The 22899-nt window shown below is 51.0% G+C and overlaps 1 protein-coding gene across 10 annotated transcripts in view; it reads right to left on the reverse strand.

Annotated features, from left to right (window-relative positions):
* MSI2 (musashi RNA binding protein 2) overlaps positions 1-22899 on the reverse strand; it is a 210045-nt gene that overhangs the window by 18730 nt on the left and 168416 nt on the right. For 3 of the 10 annotated variants that reach the window (XM_066201998.1, XM_066201996.1, XM_066201995.1), the window contains exons 10-12: positions 22093-22167; positions 21650-21721; positions 7068-7175 (exon numbers count right to left, since the gene is read on the reverse strand). In XM_066201998.1, the coding sequence (XP_066058095.1) occupies positions 7068-7175; positions 21650-21721; positions 22093-22167 (255 nt within the window). Of the gene's footprint in view, positions 1-3323; positions 3416-7067; positions 7176-21649; positions 21722-22092; positions 22168-22899 lie in introns of all 10 variants that reach the window. The other 7 variants (XM_066202000.1, XM_066201997.1, XM_066202003.1 and 4 more) reach the window with 5 other exon arrangements.

Here is a 22899-nt window from a genome sequence, read left to right on the forward strand (position 1 = left end):
CTGACAGTAGTGTGTCAGTCCAATGTACACTGCCTCACAGTTAGCAGTTGTTCCACTAATGGGTAACAGCCTGCAACTGCTGCTGGAGAGACGAGCTACCCTCAGCTCTGGCAGAATTTTACCTGTTTAGGGATTAAAACGCACGAGATCCCATCCTGAGCTCAAAGATCTCATGCACTGGAGAGCATGTGCTGAGACCCCACTTCAAACTCTGCAACAGCTTGTCTGCATCTTGAGGGGAGCAAAGTCTAACTACAGCCACCAACAGTTCTGTCCCCCAGCTTCTGCTGGGAGAAAGGGAGCAAAACATGGATAATTGGCTGTGGCAGGGCTTTGGAGGGTGCCAAAGTTGTTCCAAGCCCCTGCCACGTGCAGGGACACCTTCCTCTGTCTCAGGCTGCTCCAAGTCCCTGGACACTTCCAGGGATGGGGCAACCACAGCTTCTCTGGGCAACTTATGCCTCGCCACCCTCAGAGAGAAGAATTTCCTCCTAAATTAAACAGCTCTGGATGAGCATTCTGAGGAGCATTTTCCCGTGGAAAATAATTCTCCCGGTGGAAAAGACTATTAAAAGTTACCCGCTAAATTCGCTACAGATTAACTTCAACTGCACTTCAGAGGTGGTCACTAATTGCACTGGAGATGATTTATCAAGCGCACAAGATTTCCTATTACAAAATTATTGATTAAAGCTGATGTATTTTAACCTCAATAGACTTCAGCCCAGCGCCCTGTCAAACACCGGCCGCTGTGGCCAAGGTCGAGCAGCAGCAGCACCAAATTGTTTCATATCTACTGATTCTTCTCCCTGGCACTGCAGGAAGAAGCTCAGTCCCTCATGGATCAAGAAAGATTCAAAAGTGGCATCCTACAGTAAAACAAGACACAGGGTTTCTTCTGCCTGGAGCCTGCTCTGAGAAGGACCCGTGCGATTCCTATCCTGGAGCAAAACCCTGAGCCAGACAGAAATGATGCCCCTTTCATTATTATTATTATTTTTTAATTTGGGGTAACAGACAGACAAGTAACTGCAGGGCTCCCAGTATTGTCAGTAACAAGGCCAAAACCACCCATGGGAATGTGGAGTGGCTCCTCCAGAGCGCATTCACCATCCGGGGCTGCTCCGTGCCGGGCCTGGCCGATGGAATCCCTGCTCAAACCAGGATGATTTTCCTTGCTCCCACCCCTCCCCGAAGGCCCCGCAGTGTCGGGTCCCTGCCTGGCCACCCACCGTGCCCCCAGCACACGCTGCCTCTGCCAGGGAGATAAGCAAAGGATAAAATCCAACGCAGCCATTAATTTCCCAATGCATCACCCGCCAGGCTCTGTCACATAATTACTGGCGGTTCCAGTGGAGTGAGAAATTCCAGCCCTTGCTGCTCCCAAGTGGGCCACTTGTTAGGTTCTGGCTTTTGAGATTACATAGCCCGGATTAAACTTTATGTACTTTTATAGCGGAGAATAAAAAAGGGACAGCAATTCCACCAGAGCCACCGTGCCACAAGGGAGTCCTCCCAGCAGGCCACAGAAATCCCAAACTGGTTCATGGCTGGATCTTTGAAATCTCCTCCCGACATCTCCATGAGCCCGTGGCAGCGCCTCTCCCCTCTCACACACACACCAACCACTGGCCCCCCTTTTATGGCCATGATTTTGCTAAACTATGAGCAGATTAAAGTGTCAGGCAAGGCTTCCTCAACCCCACGCAACTCATCACTGTGCTGACTTTCAGGCACACTGCTCACTTCATCGTGCGCATCGAACGGCGGGTTCCCCATTTCCCTGAAGACTGAGATCCCAAGGGAACCTCAGCCCTGCCTCGGCACACGAGGGTCCAGCTCCCTGGCAGCACCAGGGGCAGCTCAGCTCACCTTGCACCGTGTCAGCCTCAGTGCTTGTTTGCTTGATTTACTCAATGCTCTATTAGAGGTTAGGAGCAGATACAAATCCTTAATTACACTGGAAAGCCCATCCTGGATGTTTTATTTCCTCTGAAAGCCCTTGCTGCCTTATGTGCATTAATGAGCAGAGCAGGGAGATTCTCCCACCCAGCACAGCTGGTTTTGGGGATGGCCAGGGCGTGGGGAGGAGGGGAGGGGTGACCACACCACAGAGGAGCTTTTCTGCTCCCATCAGGAGGTTTTCTGACAAGCAGCAAACGAAACAAATAAACCAAAGCCTAATTCGGGATCTCAATTACCATCTGTTGAATTTACTGACTGCGGCGCCGTCTCCGCATTTTCCAAGTTCAGCACAGAAACCCAGGCAGGAGAAGCAAAGCCACTGCTGGCTCGTGGCAGAGAGGATGAACTCGCCTCGAACTCCTCATGCTGATATTTATGAAATGTTCAATCTTCATTTAAAAATGTTCCCTTAAGCTGGGTGACATGGCAATGAGTACGACCCATCACTAGCTCGGAGTCTCTGTTGCATAATAAGATTTAAGGTTTATGACCTACAAACAATCGTTTGGTGGCTCAGGACAGGCAGCGGGGAGCCGCCTCACAGACACGGAATTATTTGGATTCCCAAATGGAGTGATTTGCGTGTGGCACATCTGGTCTACGACCGCCAAGGAATGAGTCTATGGGCTAATATGGACGAGTAACAGGCTGATGGAGAAACCATGATTGTAAAATGATTTGAAAAATACCCTAAGTTCTTTTGGATACAAAATAAAAATAAGAGAATTACAGTTATTGTAGTCAGTGTTTCAAATCCTAGGGGGGGTTAATTTGAAAAAAGAAAAAAATAAGGTCAGTTTTACTATCAGCATCACAGCATGTGCGGGTTCTTGTATGGAGGGTGTAGGTTGCCTACAGCCGGCTTCAATTTAAACTTCCAGATAATGGGATTTAACGAATAGGGCTCTATGGATCCAAGCCATCAGCAGCTCTCTGCTGTGTTATCCCTACGCTTTCAATCAGACCAAGGCTCTGCTTTTTATCTGCCACGCTCGTTCGCGTTGATGGTGCCTGTAATATCAACTCGACAATGCATGTTCTACAACTACATCTACTGCTACCAGTACGACTACTACAGTGCATGCATTTAGTTCAGTCCCACAGATACATACACTCTAAGAACAGGCAAGGGGAGATGTGAAATGTTTTACGGGACGACAGGTGTTTTGTTTTTTAAGTAAGGGAAATTAATAAAAAACATCAAAAGAAAGAAAGTGTACAAAAAAATAGAGACATTTCTCAAGAGTTGATATGAGTCGTTTCTTGAACCGTTTCGTCCGAACAAGCAAAAAACATGCAACCAGCTGCTACTAACAAGAAGCTGGACACTGAGAGAGGATTAATAGGTGTGGACAAACCTTCCCGCTGAGAGCGCTCAGAAGAGTGTTTGAGAGGAGGTGTGCACGTCCGAGTGTAAGAGAGGCCGGAAAGTTTGCCTCAGAGACACCCTCTCTCACAGCAGCCCCAACCAAGCAAGAGAGAAAACAACAAAACATAACTGCTCACACTCACCATCAAGGTCAGTAGCTCACGTTACGAGATTTGTTATAGCTGGCAAGTATAAAGTCCAGTAAGGGGTTGTTGGGGAGCAGGGCTCAAAGGCAGCACTGGCAAGCCGGGACTGGGGCCCAAAATCCAGATGTGCCAGGGGTTGGGGTGGGGAGCAGCCCCTGGCGCCGTGGCACTGCGCCGTCCCACTGCGCCGAGTGCCGCCGGCCGGCTCGGCGGGCAAAGCCTGCCCGAGGGAGCGGGGACAGGGCTGGATTAGTGTGGCCTTATGGCTTTTGTCTCCAGTCCTCAGGGAGGAATGGTTGGCAGCAACAGGTTGGGGACTGGAAAAATCTCAGGCTTGTCAATGAACCAAAGAGGAAGGAACGAAAACCCTCTCCTGCCAAATTTTCCTCGCCTCGCTCTCCTGCCAGATGAACCCCTCCCATGTCAAATGCAAGAGAAAAATGTGCCCCCCCTCCCCATGACTGTATTTTAAAAAAAGCATTTACACGACAAAAATGTTTTACACGTAAAATATGTCAGGTGGATTCAAAAGAAACGTGACACTGATAGTGAAGTTGTCTAGGAGGAGTTTGCAGCATTCAGACTTTTAACTTTGCTCGTTTTCCGTGGCTCAGGTCCCAATTCATTAAAAAAATACAAGAATGGGTGAGGTTGTCAAAACCAGTGGAGGGATTCGGCAGCGCAGCCCCACCCGGAGCGAATGGATGTGGCCAGACCTCTGTCTGCTCGAAGGACCTCGGCTATCACCTCATCACTGGGATGTCGACTGGGGACGTGATTTATGACGAGCAGCACCGCCGCGCTCACCCTGCCGGCACGCGAGCAGCGACGCGGGACGTCAATTTACGGTGGCGCTGAGCACGGGGACAGGGACACGTCCCTTTCTGCTGCTTGTAGGACAGACCTGCTGTGACACAGAAGAACCTGTTTATCTAGCAAGGTCAGCTGGTGGCATAGCTGCCATAGAAAAAGAAGGGGTGAGGGCAGGGTGGAGGCCCCGAGCAGCCACCTGCCCCCAGCAGGCTCCCTGCTGACTCAGCAAACGTGCAGGTGTCCCAAGAGGAGGAATGTCACCCCAGGGACAAACCAAGGCGGTCAGCGCCCAGGGGCCTGGAGTGAGAGGGCTGCAGCTTCCTGGGGAGACCAAGACACGCAGCTGAAGGTGGATGCTCTCTGTGGGTGCTCAGTCTCCGTGCTGGCACCGATGCCAGGAAGGTGGGGAAGAGCCGGCGGGACGGGGCCGGAGAGCTGCTGAAGAGGCAGCAGTGATGGGGACATTGATGACATGGATCGTCATCAATGCTTTCCAGGAACCTCCTGGACAATGCTTGCTCTGTGCTGGGGCCGCTCCAGCAGCCCTGGGCTGAGCTCTCCCAGTGAGCTGGGGGTGGTGGGAAGCGCCTGCCCGGGTGTTTCCCAGCTCTTTCCCATTTCCTGGCAGAAAGGGGCCAGTTAGGGCCAGCCGTGCTGTGCTCTGTGCTTTGGACCAGGCACGCGTGAAGGAGGGCCGTGCGAATTTGTGAAGGAAAAACAAAAACCCAACTGAACAGGAAAGAAGGAAAAAAACCCCAGCCATTTTTTCTTGTAATGAATCGGGCCCGTACACTGCAGCGCAAGATCGATCGGACTCCACTGCTCCTGGATACAATTCACTACCATTGCTGATGGAGTGGCAAACCCAGGATGTCCCTTCCAAAACCAGCTCTGGATGGAGATGACTCTACAGAACCCCCCCATTCCCGGACCACGGCTTGGTGCAGATGTGAGCAGGGCCGGTGACAAACCCACCTTCCTCCTTGAGACCTCGGGGCTGGGGACGGGGGCTCTTTGGATTCAGTTTTGGGGGTTTTTGCCAGTTTTGTGCACGCAGGCAATTTTGAGGCTTGAAAAGACATTTCCAAACACCATACTGCTCTTTAAACTTGCCAGAAAGGGTGTTGTTAATTTAGGGTTAGATTTAGTTTCGTATTGCAAGTTCAAATCAAAAAACAAAAGAACCGAAAAAACAAATCAGAAAACCCAACAAAAGAGAAACCAAAAAACACTCAAATCAAAGACAAATGATTTTCAGGCACAGAATTGATCAATGCTCAGTTCAGTTGTAATGGGCACCAAAAGCACTCAGATTAAAAAAAAAAATAATAATAATAATAATCAGGGAAGCAACGTTAATCCAGCCAAACCCTCTGTGCCTTGCTAAGGGGCAACTCACCAGGTCTGTTTGCACGTAAAACAAAACCTGAAGGGCAAAACATGAGGAAGAGGCAGAAACAATGAGGTCTGTTCTCCTGGAAGCATTTGCAAAAGCAATCTTGGGTTTTGTTTGGGTTTGGGTTTTTGTTTTGTTTTTTTTTTTTCCTCTTTGGGTTTGTTTTTCCCCCTCTGTGCCGGGGCAGTAGGAGAAGCTGGGAGTTGGGGGATCCCCACAACCAGGCTGGCAAGTCACCCCTTAGGCGCTCTCTACATGCCACAGGATGGAACTGGTACAGAGAGTCCTTTGTAGCCTGCAAGCAGTGCCAGTTTGCATGGAACGGAGTTCTCCTGGTGTCTTTCTTTGGCCTCCATGGCATCAGGCTCTCTCTCGAGACACACCTGGGCCTGCGCCCACCTCCTACTCCCTCACAAAAGCAGTCGGGGCTTTTCGGGAAGAGCCTCGTTAACCACGGGCACTGCCTGGAAAGCCTGTGCGAGCCCCCAGCTCAGCCAGGAGAGGGCTGGGAGGTGCTGCCAGCCCCGAGTCCTCTGACCGGGACACAGGACACGGGGCTGGCAGCGGCTCCAGCCCGGCAGCGGCTCCAGCCCGACCTGCTTTGGGAGCCCCACGGCTCACTGAGGGCTGCTCTGAACTCTGCCACCTGAGCAAAGCGCTGATTCACGTGTTCGGCAGAATTTAAACCGAAGGCAGTAACGGCAATTGGCAACGGTTTGTTTCCCTTAAGGGGATAAAAAAGAAAAAAAAAAGAGAAGTAAAAAGTTTTCAGAAGGACAGAAGAAAAGCTTTGTCGTTCCTCATGGAAGCAGTGGGGCCGGAGCAGGCAGGGATGGTGAACTGCCAGCCGTGTGCTGGTGCCAATGGCACAAGTGATGCCATCCCAAGGGACACGGCCCCTCACCACGGGGGTGCCCCGTGCTGGCCGTGGTGGAGAAGGTGACAGCGGCTCCGGGCACGGCGGGAGCACCCAGAGCTGCTGCCACCCCCTCAACCCAACCCCAGCTTCCTGTGAGAAAACAAAACTTTTTTTCTGAAAACACAAATTTATCTTTTCGGGGGTGTCTTTTAGAGCCTCGAATTTAAACCAAAGAAATAAAGAAACCAACGCAATAAAGGAATAAAGAAAGAAACAAATTGGAATATCTACCCTGGTTTAGGCAGTTCTCACGCCAATCTCCTGCAGGTGCTCCAGCCCCCGTGGCCTCTGCTTGTAGTTTGGGTTTGGGTTGGGATTGATTACTTATTTTTTCTCTAATTTCTTTCTCTTTTTTTTTTTGATGGTTTGTTTGTTTTCAGGTCCCCAGGATTAAGTGTGAGGAAAATCAGAGAAATGATGGAGAGCTGCAGCCACACAGAATACCGACAGAGCTTTTACCTGACCCTGCACTCTGAGGGTTTGCTCTTCCACGGGCCCCCCTACCTGATCCTCTTGCTGCCGCCACGGCTGCCGCTGCTACTGGTCCGTAAGCCGCTGCTGGGAAACCTGGCCGTGGAGAAAAGGAGAAGGGTAAAGACAGAAGCCAGCGGGTACCACGAGTCTCTGCGGGGCACAGGGATCCGGAGCTCGCCATCCTCTGTGCCGCCGTGCCTGGGAACAGCCCAGCCCTGGCCAGCTGCCCGCTGCCAGGGGTCCCTGCCAGCACAAATCCCCTTGGCACGGGAGGAACGGGGCTGCTGGCCATGGCACGCCGTGGAGCCGAGGAGGACAGGCTGGAGGCAGAGCCTGCAGCACTCGGCTCGTGCCTCCACGCTCCCGCAGGAGCGGGGTCAGCCCGCTCCGCAAACAACCAGGGAATTCTCCTCCGGGCTTATTTGCAAGTGATAATAACGTGCTGGTCCATAGACAAAGCAGTAATGGAAAATATGAGGAGGTCCTCGTGTCAAGATCACAAATTTGCTGGGATCAAGCAGAAAAAATTCAATGGAATGTGGTTTAAAAAAGAAAGAAAGAAAGAAAGGAAAAAGCTCTTGAAAGCAAACCAGCCGCAGATCAAGGAGCTCTATGACATCCTCCCTGCTCCAGGGAGCCGAGCCCTCGCAGAGGAATGGAATGCTGCCAGCAAGATTGCAGAGTTACTTAATTAATATTCAAAAGAACTGCCAGAGACTCTGACTTTCAATACAAGTATTTTAAGAGGGCAATGGCAAAGTCCAGGCAATCAGCAAGAACCCCAAAGTCAATGATTCCAGGGAGGTTCCTGGTCTCTGGGAGCTCCAACTGCTCCTGCCACCTGACAGGACAAGCCCAGGGTGGCCACCACGATGGAACCTGGTCCTTGAGCAGGCACCAGGACCACAATCACAGCTGCTTTGCAAGGCTGAGGAACCACAGGAGAACAACTGAGGCACTGAGAAAGAGAAGAGTGAGCCTGAGAGCGAGAGAGCGAGCCCAGAGAACCCAGCACACTACAGCCCACTACCTTCAGCACTATGGCTCAGCTACAGCTCAGCTACCAGGGCAAGGAGCAGAGAACTAGGCTAGAATAACTTGAAGCTACTTAAAACATCGATCAAAAAAGGACATACTTGCATTTAAATATGGTAATAGGGCTGTTGGGGGGGAAAAAAAAACAGCACAGGTAAATGTACGCAGAGGATCCCCAGGCTGGTGCTCCCCGTGCACAGACACCAGCACCGTACAGCCAACCCTGGTCCTCCTGCTGAACCTGTCTGCTGCTAACTGCCACAGCCTCTGTGCAGTGGGGTGTGGGGGGAAGCACATCCAGACTGGGGGATGCTAAAACCAGTGCTGAACCTGAATGCTAAACTCCCTCTGGCTGGTGATGGAGCCATCAGCCCTGAGCGGGTCACCCGACACGTGATTAGGGCTGGAGTGGGAAGACTTTGGTGTTAAGAGTAAAACCAACCTCCAAAGAGCAAGGAAGGCATCTGCAGGACAAGGGCTGAGGCTCTGGGGCTTCACTTTCACGCAGGGCCAAGCTCCGGGCCCTCCCCCTGCGGCTCAGGCAGGAGCAGAGCTGGCACAGTCCCCTGTCCCCCCCGCCCACCACGGCGCACGGCCCAAGAGCAGTGTCCTCAGCGTTCCCATGGCACCTCCACCACCAGCTGGCTGCCCGCAGATCTCTCATTTGGAGGCTCCAGGGGCTCCCTACACCATCCCTACGGGATCGGAGGAGCCGTGGATTTTCCATAAAAAAGCTGCGGAATAAAACGCCTCTGCCAAAACCAATCAAATACCCTTCAAATCACCAAGCATCCCCTGGGAACAGCACAAAAAACAGGGCTGGAAAGTTTGTTTCTCTTGTTCAGCTGCCAGGGACGCTCAGGATCTATTTGAAATGCAGGACAAAAAGTTTTGCCATGCAAAAGGAGAGTGAAATAACAAGGGTGGGGAAGGCGCTCCACGGCAAGAGCCTGAACAAAGGCTCCTTTATTGCATTCCAGTGGACAGATGTGTGAAAAATTAATCCCTCCGCCCCTGAAGAAAGCTTTTATCCCAACTGTGAGATAAAAGCATCCCTGCTCCATGGCACTCCAAACCGCTCAAGTGTGATGGCTGCTTCCGTGCGGGAACGCCGCAGGCGGAGCGGCCGCGGCACGGGCTCCGGGAGCAGGAGATGGAAACAGGGATTGATCACCACCATTGGCAAAAGCCTCCTCACTGACACACTCACAGGACGGCTCCATCACTGGAGGATCCCCCGATCAATCCAACCTACTGAAAGCCATCGATTCCCTGCTAAAATGCCCTTTGCCAGGCACCGTGTCCCCGGCTGCCTCAGCTGGGAACAGCTTCCCTGTCACTGCTGTCGAGCCACCGATGCTGCGTGACCTCCCAGCACTGTGCCACCTCACTCCGGTGCCTCTGTGGCTCTTTGCTCCTGACCCTCGAGCCACCGAGGCTGCGTGACCTCCCAGCACTGTGCCACCTCACTCTGGTGCCTCTGTGGCTCTTTGCTCCTGACCCTCGAGCCACCGAGGCTGCGTGACCTCCCAGCACTGTGCCACCTCACTCCGGTGCCTCTGTGGCTCTTTGCTCCTGACCCCCTCAGCAGAGACGGGCAGCTGACACCATCCCTCTCTGCCTGATGGGGACCCCAGCACGGGGCACCGGGACAAGGAGCTGGAGCAGGGGACAAGGAGAACTTGCAGCCAGCAGAGTGTGAGGACAGTGGCCCAGTGCCACTGTTTTCCCTCAGCAAAGCCTGGCAAGTGCAGGCACCTCCAGGAGACAGCAACGGCATTGGGGACTGCTGCTGTGGGGGACCCCCAGGACCACAGAGGGCTGTGGGGTGCCAGCAGGCCCTGTGCTCCCTGTGCCAGCTGCCAAGGGGCTCCCAGCCTCCCAGTTCATTTCTAACAGGCAGCTTGAAGGTAACTGGGTGCCAGGAATGGGTGCCTGGACAACAGCGTCTTGAAGCCAAGGGGAGCATTGATGGCAGCATCTCTGGATCCCACCCTGGACAATCAGGAGCACGGCCAGCACCAGCCCCACTCCTTCTGAGCCTTCTGAAGTCACCTGGAAAATCCAAAGGGTGGAGGGAGAGATCAATTCATTCCTGGAGCTTGATTAAGGCACCGATTCCTGCTCAAATGACCCCTGTGCTTTGTGTGCCCACTGCTCCCAGCTGCCCAGAGCAAACAAAGCCCAGAGGCACTGCAAAGGCCAGCAGGGCCCACTTTAGGCACTGCAATTAGAAGGTATTTCACAATAAACGTTTTGCACTGGGCTCACACGCTGTCCAGGAAAGCCCTGAGGATTCACAGCAATTTCATGCTCTCTCGTTGCTCAGAATGAGCCAAAACCAGCGTTCCAAGTGCAATTTTTCACAGATAAATTTTCCTGCTTCCTGCATCAATAGTTTCACTTGAAACAGTGAAGCAGTTGAGGGAAGATGGACAGATCTGGGTTAAATTCTTTGCCCTGAGGTCCCAGATTCAGTCCACGGCTGTTGTCTCTCCAAGGCACAGGTGAGTTTGGCAGAAGGGGGATCACAGGATGAGCAGCAGGTCTGGGCTGGAGCACACAGCCCCATTGTCTTGCTCTGGGCATTGCAGTGGGAGCCCAGGGTTGAGCAGATTTTCCAGGGGCTTTGTGAACAAATCTGGCAAGCACGACGCTGCCTGAGCAGGGCCAGTCTTCACATGGGCTTCAGGGGCTCACCAGAGCTCTGCCCTGCTCCATCTCCTGCTGTGGTGGGACCATCCCTTCTTAAACCACCGAGTTCTGCTGCCCTCCAGCCTGGGCTTGGCTACCAGGCAACCACAAGGGAATAACCCAAGAACCATTCACCCCTTCCTGCTGCCAGGATCCTCCTCCTGCAGCTCTGGCTCTAAGAGAAATCACCGACTCCTTCAGCCCTGCTCTGATCAGCCTTTGAAGACCCCAAAATCTTGCATCCTCAAAGTAAACACAACCCCATCCTCTACAACCAGTCAGACAAAAGGAATCAACCCCAAAAAAGGGCACAAAGATCATGAAATTAGTTCTAACATCAAAAAAAAATCGTGCAAAGAATTTCCTCTGCTTTAATGGCCAAAGCACTCAGGCACCCGAGGTCACATGTTCAGACTTCAGCAATGAGCACAGGGATTTAAAACAAGAAAATGCAAGCTGAGATGCTCAAATCACCACCTGACTTCAGAAATTAGCCAAAATCGTGGAACAGGCACGGAGAATTAAAGAAAAGCCACCATGAAACTGCACCTAGGAAGCAACCCCCTCGCTCCGTGTTCATGGGGTGTTTGGAGTGTTCAGACACGAGCAGTAGACTGACTGGTCTGTGCAGGGCGTTTTGGGGGTCCCTGTGCTCAGGGCATCGAGCCCAGAGGCTCCTTCAGCCCCCAACACTTCAATCCTTACACTCCTGGTGGTCCCCAGTGCGCTGACCTGAACCTTGGCCCTTCTGGAAGGTCACTTCATCTCTCAGGAAAAAAGTGCAAAGGCTGGAACATGAATTCATGTGCAGGCTGAGCAGGGAGAGGAGCTGGGGGGCTGCTCCCCCCTTTCCAAAGGGCACTCCCAGGGCCTGATCCCCCTTTTCCAAAGGGCACTCCCAGGGGCTGCTCCCCCTTTTCCAAAGGGCACTCCCAGGGGCTGCTCCCCCCTTTCCAAAGGGCACTCCCAGGGGCTGCTCCCCCTTTTCCAGAGGGCACTCCCAGGAGCTGCTCCCCCTTTTCCAAAGGGCACTCCCAGGGCCTGATCCCCCTTTTCCAAAGGGCACTCCCAGGAGCTGCTCCCCCTTTTCCAGAGGGCACTCCCAGGGGCTGCTCCCCCTTTTCCAAAGGGCACTCCCAGGAACTGCTCCCCCTTTTCCAGAGGGCACTCCCAGGGGCTGATCCCCCTTTTCCAAAGGGCACTCCCAGGAGCTGCTCCCCCTTTTCCAGAGGGCACTCCCAGGGGCTGCTCCCCCTTTTCCAAAGGGCACTCCCAGGAGCTGCTCCCCCTTTTCCAGAGGGCACTCCCAGGGGCTGCTCCCCCTTTTCCAAAGGGCACTCCCAGGAGCTGCTCCCCCTTTTCCAAAGGGCACTCCCAGGGGCTGATCCCCCTTTTCCAGAGGGCACTCCCAGGGCCTGATCCCCCTTTTCCAGAGGGCACTCCCAGGGGCTGCTCCCCCTTTTCCAAAGGGCACTCCCAGGGCCTGATCCCCCCTTTCCAAAGGGCACTCCCAGGAGCTGCTCCCCCTTTTCCAAAGGGCACTCCCAGGGCCTGATCCCCCTTTTCCAAAGGGCACTCCCAGGAGCTGCTCCCCCTTTTCCAAAGGGCACTCCCAGGGGCTGATCCCCCTTTTCCAAAGGGCACTCCCAGGGGCTGATCCCTCTTTTCAAGCGGCGATCCCAGAGCTTTGATCAGCCCGAAAAGCTGCACCAGGCTCACAGCTGTCATTTCAGATGGGTTCTCGCTTGCATTATTCTTTCCATTAGGCTGTGTTATCCTCTTTGGAGGATCTTTAGGCTTCATTTCAAAAGTATCAGAGACTCAAAACCATGAAGCAGAAGAGCCTGGCAGTTTTTTTTTGAAGGCAGGCAGGCGTGGGTCCAATTTACCGGGCAAAAATGTCGTCTTTAATGGTGAACACACACAAGGGAAAGCTCCGTCCCAAAACAATCCCTTTATGTTTAAAACCTTCATCTTCCAGGCTCTCTGTCTCACACTCCCCCTCCCTTTCCATAAGGAAACACGAATGAGATAGAAAAAAAACCTCCTACTACTCCAAGCTTTAGATGAACAACTCAGTGCTGAATATTTAAGAGAAGAACATACACCCAGAGAAATCAACTGTTCCCTACAACCGATCAAAGATCGGGGTTCTACCACATCATACACAGCTCATTACCACGGTTTAGTAGCAATTAATTCCTTGGGATTTGACCGCAGACTCTGAAGTGTTTTTCAAAGTCCATGGGAACGTGGGGCAGCAACCAGCCCCGCGTGGAACGTCCTGAGCTTCCCAGCGACCCTGGTCTGCCTGTGAAGAGGTGGGATAGTGCCATCCCCACCACAGCTGGTGAACAGGACCCGGCACAGCGGGGCAGAGCTCCAGGGAAACAGGACACTACTCTCCTAAGGTTTTGATCAATTCCGTTAACACTTTTAGCTTCTCCAAGCCCTGCACTGCAACAGCCCCTTAAGTGCTTCCCTTTGTTTTTTTCCCACTGTGTTACCTCAACCCTGTTAAAATCTCTTCCAGCAAATTAGGAAATTTCAACCGTGCATCGTGGACCCTCATCCCAGAGCCCCTGCAGCATCCAGGGCACAGCCTGCACGAGGCCTATGTCTGTTTGCCGATGGATGTTACGATGAGCAAATATTCCCATCCTGGAATTCCAACAAAACTATAAATCCCAAATATAGTTCATTTAAAATTTGGCACTTCCACTTTATGTACAGTAAATGACCCATTTTTCAGCTATTGGGACTCTCAGGCCGTGGCTTTTAGGATGAGAATGGTGCATTTCTGCCCAGTAATTACTTTATGCATCAGTGAGACAAAGCCTTGTTTGTCTCCAAACTATCATTCTGTGGCATTTCAAGTGCAATAACCCTTTCGCAGTTATTTCACTATGCTGAAAACTGGGAAACTTCTCAAAGGGAAAGGGTTTGTTCTAAAAAACCCTATTTATTCAAAAAACCACAAGCCAAGAAGCAAAAGCTGGCAGCCGATTTAGGTTATCAACATCCAATATCCAACCTAACCCAGACCTCTGGCAGTCTGAAGTCATTCCTCTTTGTCCTGTCCCTCCAGGCCCTTGTTAATAGTATCTCCATCTTTCCTGTAGGCTCCCCTGAAGCCTGCTCTTCTCCAGGATGAATAATTCCAATCCTCTCAGCCTTTCCTTGCAGGAGAAGTGCTCCATCCCTTTCATACCCTGGTGTCCTCCCTTGGACTCACTACAGCTCCTTTTTAAGGCCAAAGCCAAGCATCCACCGCAGATTTTTCATCAACAAGGTAAGTACAAAGGGAGCGACGGCTGCAGGGGCAGGAACACCCAGGAGCTCACTGGCCCCACGCTGCCTTGCAGCACAGAGCTCTGAATTCCTGCGTTTCAGTCACCTGCTGCTGGATGAACAAGGGCAGGTTAGATGGAACCACATTAAGGCTCCTATTTGGAGCTCAGCAACGTGGCACTGATTTGCTTCAAGCCTCATTTCCGCTGCTCCGATGGTAAAGAAAATGAGCTATTTGGTTAAGCTGCTTGTCTCCATTTTTATGAATGATCTAAACTACCTGGGTAAGTATTATTTAAAGACAGGTCCTTGATGATGAACAAAGGCATAAAAAGAACTCGTGTCTGGAGGCCGAAGCTGGAAAAATTCAACACAAAGAGGCAACTTCATAAAAGAGAAGGCAGTAAATCACAGGGCAAGGTTATCAGAGGGTGGGGAACTCTTCAGCACTCATGTGCAGCTCACCCAGCACAGCCATCACAGACAGGGACCTTCCCAGTGCCTCGCTGGGGGAACTGCCACTGGGCATCCCATAATCCTAATTATGAAAGAGGTCACAGGAGAGGGTTGGGATGCTGAGCCCGGAAACCTTCAAAGCATTGCTGCAGCAACTACCATCACTGCTCCTGGGCAAGGCAGGATGTGGGAGCTCCTCAATGGCCAGCTGGAAAGCCTAATGCTAAAACATTCACATCTGAAGGTTTCTGTGCTAGAAGCAGACCGATCTTGTCCAGTTCTTTGCAATCCCAGCTCCAATTTGTTAAGAATTGTCTGCAGTGGGGCACAAGGCAGGAAGGCAGGGGAGCCATCGTGCTCTGGCTGGCTCGGACACAGAAAATTCCTTGGAGCAGGATGGGCATTCCCAGACCACACTCCTCCTCCTGCAGGGTTAGCCATGTTTTCCTCCACACACCAGTGTTTGTGTTACGCCTCTTTACTCTTGTGAGAAATTGCTCTCATTAACCCTCCTGGTCACTGCAGCTGTGGCCTGTTCACAGCTGAAACCATCGCTCTGGAGCTGCAGCATCACCCCAAAACACAAACCCTCTACAGACACCAGCACGTTTGGATGCTTTTTCCTTTTCTCTCCTCTCTGCCCCTTCAGGATCACTCATTTTCAGGGCAATGAACCTCCAGTTTTAAAGCCTGTAACACCAGGCACAGATCAGTGAGCAGCCAAGAACAGGACAATCAGCGTTCAAGTTCAGCGTTCAAGATGTTCGTATTTCTCAGTTATTCAAGTTATAAGTGGAGAAAAACCTAATGAAGGACCTGGGCAGTTTTGGGCCTCAGCCAGACAAGATATTTATTTAAACCTCCAGAGCAGCCTCCCTCACACTGAGAGGATGAGGCAGGAAAAGGGGGACAGGCTCCACTTCCACTGGCCACACTCTGCTGCCACTGCCAGCGCTGGGAGCTGGACCATCAACACAGAGCAACAGCTCCTCTGGAAAATCTCACCTTAAATCTAACAATGAGATTATTTTAAGGGGTAGGGGGAAACAGAAGCTGAAAAAGGCCTTTCATACAATTCTCTGCAACATCAAAAAACCACAGCCTTTCTCAGAAAAACTGTGCCTAAAGGGCAAAGGTGCTTCAGCTCTGCTCGGACTCAGGGAACAGCCCTAGAGACCATTTTTTCCTGCATCAAAACACAATCGTCTAAGCAGAACTTGAAGGAGAACCTTCTGGCTGGAGATTTACGGGCTCTGCTATATTAATTTCTCAGTTTGCTGTCTGCAGTTCCAGCTGCTCCTCCCTCCAGGGATGTGCCTGCAATGGAACGGCCCCTCCTCAGCAAAACACCCAAAAATTTAATGTTAAACCAGGTCCAGTCTAAAGTCTCTGTTTTCAGGGGCGGAGGCTGAAACGGAGAGATGGGAAGAGGTAACTCAGGTGGCTCCAACAGATCCCAAATGCACTCTGTAAACCAGTGATGCCATGCAGATGCAGTGATGTGTTTAGGTGGAAACAAGGCATGCAGTGCAGGGCAGAGCCGGGCAGATTTAAGCAGTTAAGAAAGAGTTAGACAAAAGAGTGAGAAAAACCTCCAGCTTTGTTCCACGTCTCTTGCTGTTACAAGGCTTAACTAACTGAACAATTTAAAGTAGGTTTTACATTTCCTCCTCCTATTCTGCAGCTGCCACCAGGTCCTCCTTTTCTGAGCGTTACGTTTGATCATACCAGTATCACGACCAGACAAACTTTGCTCCCATTAGTAAATGTTCTACAAGCCTTACACTTGTGTAACAGTGCTTGAAGAGTGCTTTACAGAGCTGACCCCTATTAATACAGACTTCATCACTCCCTGTGGGCACAGAAGCCATGTGCAGGCAGCTCTTTAAAATCACTTCACCTCAGCAGAGTAGGAAGTTGGGTGCTCCAGTGCAGGGGCACGTGTCCTGGGGTCAGCGCAGCACCATATGCCCCAGGCTGGGTGCTTTACACCACTGCACAAGGCACAGAGGCAATGGCTGGCTTTTTGGGATGCTGCAACCACACCATTTTCCATCCCCACTGCACACCCCCTTCCAGGTTATTAACCAGGGGAACCTGTGCAACAGGACTTGCACTGGGGTGTCCTAAACCCCAGACACAGGAACCTCCTTCCCTCTCCTCCTCCTCCTCTCAAGACACTACGACAAAGAAGCCTTAAGCATAACACAGTAATTCCCCTTATCTTTGCCACCAGTTCCTTCTCCTCACCTGGAAAATTCCTGTTTTCTAGTTCTTACCTCCTACACAGGATAACCTCCCTGCCCAGCACTGATGGGTGAACACCGTGGGACTGGCACCAGGAAAGAAACTGAATTAAGCTCAACAGAAAGTTGGTTTACATGCCCTCATAATAACAAACCCCATCAGTTTGAGACTTTGAACCACCTTGTGTTGCATTTCCACTGCCCCAGGCACTGCAGGAGCATGACCCAAGGCTGAGCTGGTGGCCTCTGCAGCACCAGTATTAATAAGCAAATATATTTCCCTGAGCTCTGCAAAGTTTGTGAAAATATTTGCTTTTCTCACCTCTCACCATATACAAAGGTTTTAATAAGCTTTAACAAACATACAAGCAAACAAACCCTTAATTAAAATAAATAATTTAAATTTCTAACCTGAAGGCTTCTATGAAACTTCGACAATCCCCAAACACTCAGGTGATGATAGGAGAAAATACAACTGGGATAAAGACAGAGCAGGAACATCCCACCACAGTGGTGGAGGAGCAGTGGGGATGCTGCAATTTCTTCTCCCACCAGTTACGAGTGCATTTTGTCTTTTTTTTTGGGGTGTAATCTCTGCTGTAAACACAGCTCACATGTAACTGCTCCTCTGCAGGTTCTTCAAACAGTGGGTCACACGCTCTGAGTGATGGTTGTTTTATTCTTTTATTCAACTGTCATTGGTACTGGTTATTTGGGCCGTCCAAACCAAAAGATTAAAATTGCAAGCTAAGAGAGCAGCAACACAGCAGATCCGTTGTAAACAATTTATTATTATTTTCTACCTCAGTTACTTACAGGAAAAAAGTCATAAAAAGAAAAAAAAAGAAAAAAGAAAAAAAAAAAAAGAAAAAAAAAGAAAAGAACAGATGGACTATTTACAAAAAATGAGAAAATTCACAACAGCTGAAATGTTTGCAAATCATGCACACTAAGACAAGTTCACAAAAGCAAAGCAATTCATAGCAAAAAACCCCAAACAAAATAATAAGAAGCCATACAGATTAAAAAAAGCTATTGCCTGCAGAAAAGTCAAAAGAAAACTACCCAAGTATTACATCAAGCATCTTTAATGAAATGAACAGCACAGCCATGGATCGTAGAGCCTTTGACACCAACATTTTAAACAAGTGGATTAACAAACATTAAAATGCATTACAGTTCTACTGTAAGCATGCAACGTACTTCTCACAAACTTATCCAACGGGTAGCAACACCTCAAGAAGAGCAGAATTGAATCAGAAGGTGTGTTTTCTACCCCAAAGTCCAGAATCTGGTCTTGTTAGAGCCAATGGGTGGAGGTTTGCAGCTCTCCTGCCATTTGGGTGGAGATGAAGAGGCGCAGTGTGATGCAGCTTAAGCAGGGAAAGCCTGGCCAGAAATTTAGGAAATCTGCCCACGATTTGCAAGCAAAGTTTGGAAGGAGAAGCAGCTGCAGGGAGTGTGCAGGACCATCGCTGGTCAGAGCTGGGATCAAAGAATCAGAGAAACCCAGAACGGTTTGAGTTGGAAGGGACCTTAAAGCCCATCCAGTGCCACCCCTGCCATGGCAGGGACGCCTTCCACTGTCCCAGGCTGCTCCAAGCCCCACTGGCTCCGGGAGCAGGAACTGCTGTGGGGAGCAGCAGCTGCCTGAGCCCCTCTCTTGGTGACACCTCACCTGGTGTGATGGTGGCAGCTCCCAAAGAGCCCCCAGGCCAGAGGGAAGGGGATGGGACACGTGTGGGGCTGTGACACCGCGGGGTCACACCGCCCTGCGCTGCCAAGGGTCCCAGGGACAGGAGTCTCCCGACTCGCTCCACCCTGGGTGGGATTTGTGCTACTGCTGGACGTCACCACGTTAAAAAGCGCCAGTCACTCTCTGTGGGGCTGTCTGTGAGACCAAATCAACCCAATCGTCCTTCTTGCTTCCTTGATAAAACCATTTCTAAAAAGTTTGTGAGAAGTCATGCCTCCGGAACGCCCCTGACCCCATCCTTGTGAGTTACATTCCAAGTGGGCATTAAAAACTCATAACAAAGCAGAGGAAAAAAAAAAAATTAAAAAAAAAAATAAAAAAGCAAACTCAAAGCAGTGAGGATATGGAGCCTTTAAAAAAAATAAAAATAAAATAAAAAGTCCAGTCAATCAAACCAGCCAGTAAGAGCAGCAATTTTTCAGTGGACATTGATATTAAACATGGACCACCCAGGCTTTCTCTGTCTCTCTCTCATTAGCACTGTAGTAAACCCCGATTAATTTGTTATGCATCTTTAAGAACTAGTTGATAAAAATTATGTCTTGTGAAATCGGCAAATAGTCTGCAAAGTGAAATAAGAACAGAAATTAATAGATTAAACTGAAAAGATAAGTCCCAGAAATAAAAAAAAAAAAAAAGAAGAGACACAGAAAGGGAGTGATTGCAATTAAAATAAAAAGAAAAGAGGCAATGTACTGCATGAGGAAGGGCTGGGAGGAACAACGGGATGGGAGGAGATAGAGCAGTTGCCAAAGGGTTGTGTGTCTTGCCCCTGGGGCCAGGAGCTGTCCCATGCCACAGGAAAAGATGTGGGAGAGGACGTGGGAGAGGACATGGGACAGCCCCTGAGGGGCCACAAGGGAACGGGAATGCAAACAGCTGGGTCCTGGCATTTGTACCTCATTCACTTGGACAACAGGAAAAACCATCAGGACAGTTCAACCAGAAAGGAACTCCTCTTCCTGGCCCTGATTTACTGAAATAGCAACTGGGCGGCACAACCTGAGCAGGGACAGTGCCTGTGACAGCCCCGGGGGGTGACCCCAGCCCGGCCACCCCGCCCAGGGCAGCACAGCACTGCACAGCTGCTGAGAGCAGCCCAGAGTGGGACTGGACATCTTTCCGTGTATTTGTCCTGAGGCTGCACCACCACTGCATCGGGGCAGGGGAAGCTCTCGGACCCGGGATGCTCCTGAGGAACAGCCGCGTACTTCTCCCTCCAGATCACGACGCTGACACTGAACACCTGACAACTGACTCCTGCCCTCTCCTGACAGGCTCCCTGGTGCCAAGCTGTGCTCTGGGGCACTGGGCTCTGCCCCAAACACCTCCTGCTCCTGCACGGGGGACATCCTGCCGCTGGACCATTCCTCACACCGCACCTCCAGCCAGGACGCTCCCGTGCCCCCCGTGCTCCGGCGGGTTGGGAGACCAGAGCCCCAGATCACCTGAGAAACCCCCAACAACTCTGGAAAGCTTCTGATTGCTGCTAAGGAGCAACTGATCCGAGCGGGAGGGGAGCAGGGACAGAGCTTTGGGGCAGGGGAACTCAACAAGGTGAGACAGGACCCTGAGCATCTCCTGGAGCTGCCTGGCTCCCCTGGGCCCCACGGCTTTCTGGTGGGGACAATCCACCTGGATTTTATTTTCCATATTCCATCTCTGCAGGAGGCTGAAAATAACCCGGCAGTAACTGGAAGTCCTGCTTTGATAAAAACAGGCCCTTGATAAAAATACATCTAAGGAGGGGTCGAGTCAAAGGGTGCCTTTGCTGTCAGTGAGCAAACACATTTGCATTAGACACGTTAATAATTAAACTCATCTAAGCTCTGCCGATTCCCATCATTAAACCTATCAAAGGCGTCTCTCCTTCAGTGCCTCCGTATGAATCAGCTGGTACATGGAACTGTGAGGAGTCAGAGCATGAGACAACACACAAACAAACACCTGCTGAAGCCTCCTCCTCACCTCCAACCCCTGGCTGCAATCCTGCCAGACCGGACTGTCCCGCTGGTTCCAGGGGAACCAGAGCTGGTGTCACCTGGATCTGGGTGCCTTGTCCCCACCAGCACCATGTCACCCCAGCAGCTCTGCTGTCTGCCTGACACCCCAGTTCTTTCAGACCTGGCCTGGTCCAGGTGGGAAAATGTACCAGAGGTGGGAAGAGGTGGCTCAGCTTTCAGAGGAGCCCTGGCATTTGTGAATTCAAATAAACAAACCCTCACAGCGCTGCTCCCCTCGGTGTTATCAGCCCTGCAAAAAACAGCTGCACAACAACCCCATCACAAGGACACCGCCTATCCTACAGATGACAACAATCCGTATCATTCCAAAGCAGGGTCTCATCTGAATGACCGAGGGCTGGACACAAGGCTCCACGTTTGGCCCAGGTGTAGCCAAGCACTGTCCACATCCTCACCCATCCTAGAGAACTTCCCTGTGAGATGCTGGTTCTCCTCCCGCCCCTCCCGCTCACTGCAGGAGCGTTACTGGGTGTCCCTGTCAGCCCAAGCTCCCACCCTGCGCTGTGAGCCCTGAGGAGCACAGGACCCTTGTGAGGAGGCTGCTCAGGAATTCAGGGGTCTCCTCGCCGGGGTGGCCGGGTGGGGCTTCAGCCACAAACAGAGCAAAGCCACCGCTTTGTCTGGGAAAACCCTGGGCTGAAAGGAAACTCTGTGACCGGTGTGGTGGCAGTCCCACCGCGGGATGTGCTGGAAAGGGCAAAGGTTTTGGATGGGCTTTGCTGGCTGCCCCACCTCTGGAGTGTTCAGGGCCAGGTTGGACGGGGCTCTCAGCAACCTGACCTAGTGGAAGGAGCTCCTGCTCGCTGCAGGGGTTGGACCTTGGAGGGTCCCTTCCAGCCCAAACCATTCTATTCTCTGCTTCCATCAGCTGATCTTCCCTGAGCCCGCTGAGCCCCCCGAACCAACACCAATCCCCAGCATCCACACAGGGCTGGAGCAGGGCACCCCACCCAAAAATCCAGCATCCCCACGGGGCTGCACTCGGCTGCTGGCAGGGAACCCCCAGAGGCCAGCACGGAACACAGCAAGGTGGGACTTTGCACTCCACAAGTGAAATTCACTTACCACAGGCCAGCACGGGAAGGAGTGTGCGGGTCCCTGTGTGCGTGTGCGTGTCTGTGTGTAGCTCTACAGTATCTATGAAAGGAAAAACCCATCAAAGGGAGGGTAACAGCTCTCCAGTGATCTCTCTTGCTTTTATGTTTGTTTTTTTTTTAATTTAAGAAGTTTGTTTTCAAATAACCAGTACCAATTTATACACTAGGAAAAAAAAAAAAAAAAAGATGTGTTGAAAAGATGTCGCTATAAAGGTCTATTTTAAAATAGTAAAAAATAAAAAAAACACCATACTGCTGTTGTGTGAGATGCTCCCTGCAGACTTGCCTGTCTCAGCTTGCAGCTACGGACTTAAAATAAAGGAAAAAAAAACCCACCAAAAAAACCAAAAGAAAAAAAAAAAAGAAGGAAAGAGGGGAAACGAAGCAAATCTGCAAATGAGACGTACGTACCTGGGAACTGATAACTGTAACTTGGGGCAAATCCAGGATATCCTCGGCCATATGTTGCAACAAAATTCGGGTAACCTTGATCACAGAAATGTAGAAAAAAAAAAAACAAAACAAAACAGAGAGAAGTTTGAGAATTAATGAAGGGTTATTTTGAAGGGTTTTTTTGTTTGTTTGTTTGTTTTTTTAACACAATGCACAACGACAGGGAGGATGGGTGAGACCTAATTTTACGGAAGGTTTTAAAAACCCAGATTTATTCTGCTCATGCCAAACTGCAGAGAGGTTTCATCATTATCCTGAATAGAAACATCTCGAGCTGGCGGCGCTGGCCCAGCTCCGAGCAGGAGCCCTGTCACTCCGGTAATTAACATGCACTTTGGTGTCTGGAGCCCAAGGACTGTGCATACTTGTTAGCTGCAAGAGTAAATGCCAAATGCTAAGGCTAAACACATAACACGGGTTTGCTCTGACATTTGGAGAGCTTACAATGAATGTACTTTGCTTCAGAGCTATTGACAGTTGGAGATTAAGGTAGTAGTAATTCTTTATCCCGGGAGTGTGAAGGACAACAGTTAACACATCAAAGAGCTGGAGGCAGCAGCAGCAACGAGCCAGGGAGTCAAAGAGCTTTTAATTTTTCAGGAAAGTAAAAGGAAGCTATGCGAGGTGCTTCCAAAAGCCCCTTCTGAGGCAGAATGGCTGACCTCGGGCAGCTCTGGGAGGTTTATTAGGAGAAAAACTCACTTGAGGGCATTTCGTGAATAAAAACACCTCCGTGAAGGCACAAAGGGCTGGCCTCACTCTCCT

This window comes from Chamaea fasciata, unplaced genomic scaffold, assembly GCF_029207755.1.
Source record: "Chamaea fasciata isolate MVZ Bird 193981 ecotype frontalis unplaced genomic scaffold, bChaFas1.0.hap1 SCAF_21, whole genome shotgun sequence".
Lineage (NCBI taxonomy): Eukaryota > Metazoa > Chordata > Aves > Passeriformes > Sylviidae > Chamaea > Chamaea fasciata.